We start from the raw sequence: 11,496 nt of genomic DNA on the forward strand, positions 1-11,496 counted from the left end.
AGGAATGGTTGAATAAAGTGTAGAAATACCGTACGTTTTGATGTCATAGACTATTTATTTTTTATTTTAAATTTTTTGAAAGTTTTTTTTATATCTTCATCTGATTTACACCACAGAATACGTTATATAGCAGTATGCTTGAAGTATCTCCTTGACAGCAGTTAATATTTTAGTGATATGTAAAGATAGGGATTTGTAGAGCGTTTGCTGGTCCTGGTATTATATCTTTCTTGTTTTGTTTTTATTTTGTTTTGCTTTTTTTTTTTTTTTTTTTTTAGAATTTTTAAGAGGATTGGGAATCCAGTAAATATACGTTTTATCGAACTCCGATTAGTTGAATGGAATGTTTAAAGAATGCAATACTGAAATGCTTTTTTAAAGAATTTCTTACATGGAAAGTGAACTGGGAGTTTATGTAGGGTTTTAAGACGTAGGGTGATAACCAAGTTCTTCCAAAATAATGTTATAGTACAATGAGCCTTATGAACAAAGACGATATTGTTATAGACATTGCTTGCTGGAATCATTACATATTGTTGATGTAGTTTCTCTCTTTCTTTTATCAACCTTGGCGTCTCCATCTGAGTGAAAAATTCTCGAGAGGGACGTTACACAGCATACAATCAATCAATCTTTTATCAACCGCCGCGATTAAGTGAAACAGAAATAATGGTTTAACATTTTAATATAAATGATTCTATGTAATTGTTTTTCTTACAATCATTTAACAAGAAAACTGAAAATTTTGAAGTCTTAAACGTTCAAATAAATTGCTGATCTTACTTGACTAAGTTTTAAAAAAAGTATGAAATACCCCTTACAAATGGTTCCATTAAAAAATCAAGACATCTTATGTTCTCTTTTCAACACAACTCGGGGAATACCGAAGAAAATAAAATCTTTTGTTAACATTGCGTTATCTGGGCAGCTACCATTATTCATAAGGCGACAAGCTGCCTGTCGAGTTTTGTTCGTTACATAAATACTTTCAGCAAGACCAGAAGGTGGCCGAATTAGTGTTCGTACAAACTGTTCCGTGACGTCACCCCTTTTCCTCCGCTCCATCATCTCCGAGACAATTTGTGTAGTAATTGCTATTCGCCACATAGTCCACAAATGTCTGTTTGCAATAGGATCAAATCCTGGCGTCAAGGAACGAATTGGTGAAGCAGACTTCGCACGACTTAGTTCATTTTTGACTCTGGCATCTAGCAATTGTTTCTTTGTACGCTTGCGTCCGCGAGGCGATCTCGTCTTGGATCTTGGCGAGTGTGGTGTTTGGCGATTCCGACCTCTTGATTTACGCTGTGATCTTCGAACTACGTCTATCTGCGATTGCACTGTATCTGGGAGATTTACAAAACTCCATGGAGACCTTGCTGTTGACACAATAGGGTATGTGTTGTCAGAGCTGTCTTCTGCTGTCGTTGATATCGAGAAATCTACTTTTGAGCGCGGTGTAATATCCATCATTAATTCTGAAGACAAAATTACCAATGACAGGCCCTAAAATTAAAAAAAAATGTGTATAACGTATAAAAAAACCAGTTATTCTGCGGACATTTTAGGTCCTGATAGGGGGTCAGTACTGGATAGATATTATGGAGTTTCAGGAATGATGTGGTAGGAATTTTAAAGATTGACAGAATATGAAAAATGATCAATGTCGTAAAAATGCAAAAAACAAAAACAAACAAAAAAACAAAACAAAACACAAAAAATCAAACAAACAAAATAAAACTTAGTTTGGGATTTTGTAGAAAGAGTGAGTCGTGGCACTCGATGATAAAATCTTCATGAGTTCAGCAGTTAAGAGGACCAAATAGAATTATGTAAAAAAGAACTACGTGCTTGATAATTCGAAAATTAGAAAGTTTTTATCCGCTACAGAAATCATCGATTCGTCGCTAGAACATGTGAATGAAAGCAGAGGACTCATACTTTTTAAATGCATTCAACCTTGCAAAGTCTTGCAGGAGTAAACAAAAGGTTTAAAGTACCATGCAATTGCATATACATGTTGTAAAACGCATATTTATAAGCATGTTCCAATCGCAAATTATTCTTGAACTTATATTGAGTTTGTGGAATACGCATTTTATCAGCCAAAATATGTTAATAACATTGAAAAAGTTTATTATTAGAAGAAGAAGGTCACAAGGAGATGCTTTATAAGGCGCTTACATAGAATGAACAGTTTATTTTATACATTTATTTTAACAAAATACTGGAGCAATTTAATCTGAACCTATTATTTGCAGATTAAATTGCATTATTACATTAAATATTCTAATATTATAGTACCTGTCAAATGCAACATGTTCCCTTTCAAAACTGATTCCCATTTCAAAATTGATTCCCATTTCAGTATAGCACAAACAGTTTAAATGTTTAGTCAGTCAATATTCTAATAGTGTTTCAATATAAATGGTGTTTTGAAAGTTGGCCAATTTATATCCGAATTTCGTCCTTTCAGACAAAGAATAACAGAGACAAGGTCTCCATTTAACCGTTTCATTTTCCATTTATTTTGCTCTTTTAAATTCAAGACGCTTTAAATGTTTTATTAACATTCTATTCAGAAACTTGAACTCGTGCAATATAATTGTTGCTACCGTTTTGTAAATCGTAGCATTCCGAAATGTAAGGAAGACTCCTTTACGCATTAACTTAATTTTTATACATTTTTTACTTCGTTATAAAAATGCATTTCTTTTACACCCTCAGTAATACCAGTGGTCCTGAGTCAACACGTTTCCGTTGGATGTCAAACGTCAACATGTTAACTCAGGATCCCTGGTATTGCGAGGACTTTCATACATACCAATTTATTAAGAAAATACTTATTGAATATAAATAATGACAGACGAAAGACAAACTCTTTAGAAGGCATATACGAGGGTTGATCCAAAAGTTCGTGGAACTTATCGTGACTTGATGGAAGCAAACAACATGCATATTTATAATATAGAGTCATAATGCAACAATATTGGAAAATTTCACAACATTCCAATTACCAACAAGCAAATTCAAAGAATTGTGGTCCCCCGCTTTCGGTATCTTTGTGGGGAAGATATCATTTTTAGGGTTAAGGTCAATAGGTAAAAGTTTTTGGTATCCCATGAAAGGTCTTGCCATAAAGAATACATATATTTAAAATATGAAAGTCCTAGTTTCTACCGTTCAGAAGTTGTGACCAAGGTTAACGTTTTTAATAGGTAGTTAAAACTCCAAGGTCAATGCCAAAGGGTCAAAGTTCTTGGCATGCAATGAAAGGTCTTCTCACAAGGATTAGATACGTGAAGTACGAAAGCCCTAGCCCTTACCGTTTAAAAGTTATGGTCAAGGTTAAAGTTTTTTCAGAAGTACGTAAATCTCCAAGGTCAAAAGGTCAAAGTTGTTGGTATCCAATGAAAGGTGTTACCTCAAAGAAAACATGTGTGAAATATAAAAGTCCTTGTATCTACCGTTCAAAAGTTATGACCAAGGTTATAATTTTTAAAAAGTAGTTAAAACTCAAAGGTCAAGGTTAAAAGGTCAAAGTTCTTGGTATCCAATGAAAGGTCTTCTTACAAGAATAAAATATGTGAAGTATAAAAGCCGTAGCCCTAACCGTTCAAAAATTATGGTCAAGGATATAGTTTTTGCATAAGTACGTAAATTTCCAAGGTCAAGGTCAAAAGGTCAAAGTTGTTGGTATTCATTGAAAGGTCTTGTCACAAAGAATAAATATGTGAAATACGAAAGTCCTAGTACCTACCATTCAAAAGTTATGGCCAAAGTAAAAGTTTGGAATTTTTTAGTAAAAGTAGTTGAAACTCCAAGGTCAAGGTCAAAAGGTCAAATTTGGTGGTACCCAAAGAAAGGTCTTATCACAAGGAATACACATATGAAATATGAAAATTATAGCTCCACTAAATCAAAAGTTATGGGCAAGGTTAAAGTTTTTGTGACGGACGGACAGACTGACGGACCGACGGACAGACAGACGGACCGACGGACAGACGAATGAGATTTAATGTCCCCTCGCTTTCGCGAAAGCGGGGGACAATAAGGTCACATGAGCTTTCTGAAAATGGATTGTTCTGAAACCCGGGGGAGACTTCGACATAACGTCAAGTTAGATATGTTACGTCGCGTTATAAAAGCACCTCACCTTAATGTCCGATTCGAATACGTAATTCTTCAAAATGCTGCCCTTTTCTCCATTTTTTTTTTCTCAAGCCTGGGTATCCTCTCGCATCAAGTTATCTTCATTTTTTACTCATATTTCAAAATACTCCCCATCTTTTTATATGATGTTCCAATTTAAGTAGCAATGTCAAGAACAGTACGTCAGCCGACAACGTCTTAACGTTTTTAATTTGTCTATGGAGATAAACACTTAAAACAGAATCTCCTCAAGGCGGCCACACCCTAAATCAACGTCCATGGAAGTTCTATTTTTCTTAAATTTCTTATGCCACTGAAAAAGCACTAACTAAATGCATTTTTCCCAGCCAATGTCAATAACATACGCGTTGAAGATAGAGTTATCCCGGGATTTTCACAAAACTTATGACTTAACCGAAATTTGACGTTGTCTAACAACTTACAGATGAACAATAAACCATCAACTAATAAATTAGATATCCAGTAAAATCAGTAAAATTCTCACAAAAAAAGGTTTATAAAAGATCAAGCAATCGTCAGAATGCCATAACTTTTGTTTTATTTACCACATAGGGCGGTTTTATTCTCATTTCACGTATCAAGAATTAAAATGATAATAAACGCGTTAATGTCTACTCGCATTTCCAAACAACCATTTCTATAACAACTGCCATAGAGTTACTATCATAAATATTTAAAATGTTTTTTATTTAAAATATTCAACAAGGGTCTTTATTCTCATCTGTAATTTTCAACCAATTTCAGTTACAAATAAATAAAATATGAAAAAATTCCACGAACTTTTGGATCAACCCTCGCATATATCTTTTTAAAAATTATTCATACGTAGAGCATGCTCTTACGTATCGAATCAACTGATATATATAAATTCCGTATGCAGGTAATGAGGGTATATTGCTGCATATGGGAAGTTGACGATAGAAAAGTTAAAGTCATCACGTTTATCATAGAGCTTGGTGACCATTAACTTCGTTTTCAAGTAAAATATCCAAATATGAAACAGATGTGTCAAACTCTTCGGTATCTTTTATCTCAAAATCCCCAGAATAACATAAGAATGGAAATTACCATTGTTAATTGAAAATACGTCGTCGATATACATGTATCTAAATGTCGAGTTAAAGGCTACAACAAGTGTTTTCTTTTCAAGCATAAGATTTTGCACAAATTCTGCTTCATTTGAATACAAAAATAGGTCAGCTAATAACGGGGTGCAATTGGTACCCATGGGAATTCCAATAGATTGTTGGAAGACCTGGTCTCCAAAAACAACATAGATATTGTCAATCAGAAACTCAAGCATCTTTTTGATGTCAACTTCAGAGTACTTGTGTGTACAATCAGAATGTGTTTTAACAAAATGATATTGCAAATGATCAATAAACAAGTAAGTAAATTTACGAGTTCCATTTTTATTGAAAAAGCAGCTGTCAATGATATCAAAGAGCTTGGACTTTAATTTATCGTGGAGAATGGTTGTGTATAAAGTTGAAAAGTCGTAAGTTTTTAAGCTGTTGATTTTGGTAAAATCTTTTGATTTCAAATTGTCCAAAAGACAATGGACTATTTGTGAGCAGAAATCAAGGCTGATTACTTACATTGGGAAACTTAGTGAAAATAATAAATTCAATTACTTATTCTTGGTCTTATATAATGCTAAAAAATTTTTAATCTATTACAAATCGTCTAATTAACTGTAAATAAATATTTTCTAGATTTTACTTCAAAGGGAAGATCACTCTAATGCATAAATCTACCCTATTAGCAGTGCTATTTAGTGTACAGTGTTTAGAGTTTCCTTAAATCCAAAATGAGCCAAAAGTTTGATATTTGGTAAAAGTTTGATATTGAAATTCGAAGAAAAGTGTTGGCTTCGTTTATCTTTACATACATTTTTAACCATTTGATTTCGAAATCGGATCCCCTTCTCTGAAAAAAACGAACTGAGTTACATTTATCGGAGAAGATGCTGATTTACGCTAATACTCAAGGTCCTACGTGAAGGTCACAGATGTTAGATTTGACAGAAAAGATAAATAGATAATAATGATAGAAGCAGACTTCATTTATTCATTTCACACATGACAAATACGTCGTGATTGTGCTAGACGATATTGGTTTGTACAAATAAAAACAAATGGCTCCGTGGTCATATTTTAAGTTCTGAAGAAGTTTTCTGAATGCAACTTACAAATTCACACTTTTGTTATCTTATTAAAAGAAATTTTAACTTCCACAAAGTTGCATTGAGATCAGTTTTTAAAGAATGAGGGAAAACTTGATTAAAATTGACCTTTCCAGACAGCTTTTTGTCTACTATTGCATTAACCCTAATGAAAATTGAGAAAAGGTCGCAAAAAGTAAGATAAACATTCTTAAGTATATGTTTATATTCACGAAAACATGCATTGGATTGCGGTGACTTTAGATATAAAGTGAGCATGCTAAACAGGGTTACCATATGCTCACATCACTGAAACTAACATCTAGAAAAAAAAAAGAATTTCAATTCAACTGCTTTATTAATCCTTACAATACCCAACTTAAAATATAATCAATTACAATTCACTTGCTAGAATTATCCTTACAATACCTAACTTAAAATGTAATCAACTGAAAAAAACATACCAGTACTCACTTGAAAATATTCATCAAAAAGGTGTATGTCAAAGGTCAATTATTACACTGTATGTACTATACATGTATATCGTACATTAATGTGAAGGCTAAATCAAAGGAACATTTTATTATTTTAAATTACATTATCCTTTTTTATGAGTCGCCGTTTTTTTTGTATATCCTGGCAAAAAGTGATATCACCTATTCGAATATCACTTTTTGGCAGTAAATACCAAAACGGTGCCTCATATAATTTAATCGTACAAAGTTATTGCATAACAGTAAATACCGGTATATCAGTACTAAAAGTGTGTTATGACGATAAGAAAATTCTCAAGTTAATTTCCTTTTAAAATAAAAATATTAATTTTGTGACATTTAGTTATGTACCAGAGACGAAACTTAAATCGTTAAGCAATGTCATCTTCTGCAAGATATACCACTCATGAGCATAATGTGTAAAACAGAAATTTTTTTAATGATGCATCAAGTTTTCGCTTTCCATATATGAGAGGCAAAAATACAGATCATTCAAGTTTTAATGGTCTGACATCCATTTTAGTTTCAACTAATAGATTTTTACTCAGTCATCGATCGATGTAGTAGGATGTGTCGAGGGACTGTGTTTAGGGGTCGTAAACAGCTTCCCTTACTCCACTTGATGGAATTCAGTCACAGGGATCTCAATATCTGTGTAGGGTGTGTTGAAATACGATATGCTTTTGGCAATTTATGCTTATGCCTTAGCTTTGAAATTGAGAAAAATATATTTACACTGATGTTCAATGTTATCTTTTCTTCTATGTATTTGATGCTTCAACCGTTTCCAAAGAAAACCAGACTCCATTTACTAGAAATAAGACTGCAATGAATTAAATATATAGAGATAACGAACAGTATTCAAGCTCAAAAATCCATAAAACAATACAAAATTAACAAAATAGGAGCAGAGCAAACACGGACTTCCAAAACATCAGAGCAGGAACCAGGTGCCATGGAGGAGTGAGCATCCCCTGCCGACCGGTCACACCCGCAGTGTGTTCCTTGTCATGACCGCTAAATAACGGAAAATCCGTCGTCAATTCAGAGTTAAATAATGGACTAACAATTGGTATGAAAAACGTCAGTCAGCAACTGACTCAATGATAAATTGTATTTGCTGACAAGGTCATTGTATCGACCATAGAACTTAAGAAATGATGACTTTAAACGAGACTGCTGATATCCTTGTTTCATCAGCTTCTTTGTCAAAAAATTACCTCGGTTTAGAAATGTACATACTTAAAACATGCTCTTGTGTATCGAATCAACTGAAAGATATAAACTCCGTATACAGGGTGATGAAGGTACATTGCTGCATCAGTTAATGGAAGATGACGATTGAAAAGGTAAAGTCGTCACGTTTATCATAGAGCTTGGTTGATATAATTATTAATTTTAACGTCTTTTTCAAGTAAAATATCCAAATATGAAAGAGATGTGTCAGACTCTGTGGTATCTTTTATCTCAAGCTAGGATATATTGAATCGACATAAGAATGGAAATAACCATTGTTAATTGAAAATACGTCGTTGATATATCTAAATGTCGAGTTGATGGCCACAGTAAGTGTTTCTTTCTTTTCACGCAAAAGATTTTGCACAAAGTCTGCCTCATATGAACACAAAAATAGGTCTGCTAAGAATGGGTTGCAATTGGAACCAATGGGAATTCCAATAGATTGTTGGAAGACCTTTTCTCAAAAAATCAAATAGATATTATCAATCAGAAACTCTAGCATCTTTTTGATGTCAACTTCAGAGTACTCGTGTGTACAATCAGAATGTTTTTAACAAAATGATTTTGCAACTGACCAGTGACAAAGTTTAGTAAATTTACGAGTTCCATTTTTATTGAAAAAGTAGCTGTGGATGACATCAAAAGGTCTGGACTTTAATTTATCGTGAAGAATGGTTGTGTATAATACGAAAGCCCAGAAGGCTCATTCGAGATTCAAGTTTCGAAATACGAAATTCGAGATTCAAAATTCGACTTTCGAAATTCAAGATCCAAACTAACCAATCAAAAGCGAGTTCAACATTTGATTACTCCCCTTTGTTATGTTTTTACTATCAAAAATCGTTGAATATATTTATAACAAATGGGTCATTTGCTAAAATGATAATACAAGAAAAAATGTTTTATGTAATAAAACGAAATAAAAATAAAATTTGAATTACATTTTGAAAAATACAAATATAATCTTATTTTTCTCATTAAACAAAATAGTAAATACGTATATATGGAATATTATTATTGTTTTACAAACAGCATGACAGTTTGCTTTATGGGGCGTGCTAAAATTTTGTGTGCTGATTTTCATTTTATTCATCGATTGGATGCTTTTTAGCTCACCTCAACGAAGTTGGGGGGAGCTTATGTGATACCCTCGGCGTCGGCGTCGGTGTCGGCGTCGGCGTCGGTGTCGGTGTCGGCGTCGGCGTCGGCGTCCCAGGTTAAGGTTAAGTTTTTTGGAGCAGTTTTCTTTTTAATTACTTCTGTGTCCTATACTGATTAGACATGCATGGAAGATGGTTTTAGTGTGTTTTATTGTACCAGACAAAGTTTCAGATGCTGCAATTTCAGCAAAGGAATTACCAGGTTAATGTTTTTGGAGCAGGTTAACATTTTTGGTGCAGTTTTTGGTGTGGGTTTCATTTCCAAGTAACTATAAGCCCTATGTTGACCAAACTTGCATGGATGATACATCTAAGGATGCATACTACCGGGCTTGCTTCGGATGCTGAATCTGACCTACATTTTCCGGTTGAGTGAACAGGTTAAAGTTTTTGGTGTAGGTTTCATTTCAAAGTAACTATAAGCCCTATGTTGACCAAACTTGCATGGATGATACATCTAAGAATGCATACTACCGGGCTTGCTTCGGATGCTGAATCTGACCTACTTTTCCGGTTGAGTGAACAGGTTAAAGTTTTTGGTGCAGGTTTCATTTGCAAGTAACTATAAGCCCTATGTTGACCAAACTTGCATGGATGATACATCTAAGGATGCATACTACCGGGCTTGCTTCGGATGCTGAATCTGACCTACATTTTCCGGTTGAGTGAACAGGTTAAAGATTTCAGTGTGTAGGTTTCATTTCAAAGTAACTATAAGCCCTATGTTGACCAAACTTGCATGGATGATACATCTAAGGATGGATACTACCGGGCTTGCTTCGGATGCTGAATCTGACCTACATTTTCCAGTTGAGTGAACAGGTTAAAGTGTTTGGAGCAGGTTTCATTTGCAAGTAACTTTAAGCCCTATGTTGACCAAACTTGCATGGATGATACATCTAAGGATGCATACTACTGGGCTTGCTTCGGATGCTGAATCTGACCTACATTTTCAGGTCCATAAACAGCTAACGTTCTAGGTGGCCACCTCATCTGCAAAGTCATCTTCAGCCCTTTGCGACCAAACTTGCATGGATGATACATCTAAGGATGCATACTACCGGGCTTGCTTCGGATGCTGAATCTGACCTACATTTTCCAGTTGAGTGAACAGGTTAAAGTTTTTGGTGCAGGTTTCATTTCAAAGTAACTATAAGCCCTATGTTGACCAAACTTGCGTGGATGATACATCTAAGGATGCATACTACTGGGCTTGCTTCGGATGCTGAATCTGACCTACATTTTCCGGTTGAGCGAACAGGTTAATGTTTTTGGTGCAGGTTTCATTTGCAAGTAACTTTAACCCTATGTTGACCAAACTTGCATGGATGATACATCTAAGGATGCATACTACCGGGCTTGCTTCGGATGCTGAATCTGACCTACATTTTCCGGTTGAGTGAATAGTTAAAAGTTTTTGGTGCAGGTTTCATTTCCAAGGAACTATGAGTTCTTTAATGACCAATCTTGCATAGATGATACATCTAAGGATGCATACTTCCAGGGTTTCTTGGATGCTGAATCTGACCTACTTTTTGTGGATAGTGAAAATGTTAGTTTTGATGCATGTTTCATTTCCAATAAACTATGAGCCCTATAATGAGCAAACTTGCATGGATATAATCTAAGGATGCACACTAATGGACTTGCTTCGGATGCTGAATTGGACATACATTTTTCAGATAATAGACAAGGTAAAAGTTATGGATGCAGGTCTATTACCAAAAACTATAAGGCTTATATATCATTGTATAAACCAAACTTGCACAAATGTTGCATCAAGAGATGAAAAATCTCAAATTTGCTTCAGATGCTGGACTTTAATTACATTTTCAGAAGAACTAGTTTAAATTTTTCATGTAGGTCTATTTCAACGTATCAGATCAAAATTGCTTTTAAAAATATTTTCATTTTTGGAATGTATACTTTTTGTTGGTTAATTGTGTGACTTTGCCTTACTTAAAGAAAAATTCGTTGAGGTGAGCTCTGTAATCTCTGATTACCTATGTTTTTCAATGGAATCAATACTAATTTGCATATGAAACTCAGAATACAACAATATCCTGATAATATCGGCCAATCACATTGAATGATTGTTCACCAGTGCGCATTTGTACTCACCAGCAACACGTGGTCAAACAAAACCCGTTCTCTGTCCTCAAAAAAAGCATGTATTATATTTGTTATGATTTGACCGGATGGTTTCATATACGTATATGAAAATTCAAAGAACAAAATTAGTAAGGCTACTCTGCTACTGTTGTAC

The 11,496-nt window shown here is 34.3% G+C and overlaps 1 protein-coding gene across 1 annotated transcript; it reads right to left on the reverse strand.

Annotated features, from left to right (window-relative positions):
* Positions 1-452: 452 nt before the first annotated feature.
* On the reverse strand, positions 453-2,451 carry LOC134233206 (uncharacterized). Its single transcript, XM_062715189.1, has 2 exons — positions 2,305-2,451; positions 453-1,506 (listed from the first exon to the last, which is right to left on the reverse strand). Exon 2 carries the CDS (start codon positions 1,471-1,473, stop codon positions 841-843), a length of 633 nt encoding a protein of 210 aa, XP_062571173.1. The 5' UTR covers positions 1,474-1,506; positions 2,305-2,451; the 3' UTR covers positions 453-840.
* Between the last annotated feature and the right edge of the window lie 9,045 nt (positions 2,452-11,496).

The sequence above is a fragment of the Saccostrea cucullata genome, unplaced genomic scaffold (genome assembly GCF_032062105.1).
Source record: "Saccostrea cucullata isolate Sc308-1 unplaced genomic scaffold, CSIRO_AGI_Scuc_v1 ctg4368, whole genome shotgun sequence".
In the NCBI taxonomy this organism is placed as follows: domain Eukaryota; kingdom Metazoa; phylum Mollusca; class Bivalvia; order Ostreida; family Ostreidae; genus Saccostrea; species Saccostrea cuccullata.

Bases quoted from the DNA above. Each gene is read 5' to 3' on its own strand.
- LOC134233206 (XM_062715189.1), bottom strand. From the start codon at position 1,473: ATGATGGATATTACACCGCGCTCAAAAGTAGATTTCTCGATATCAACG.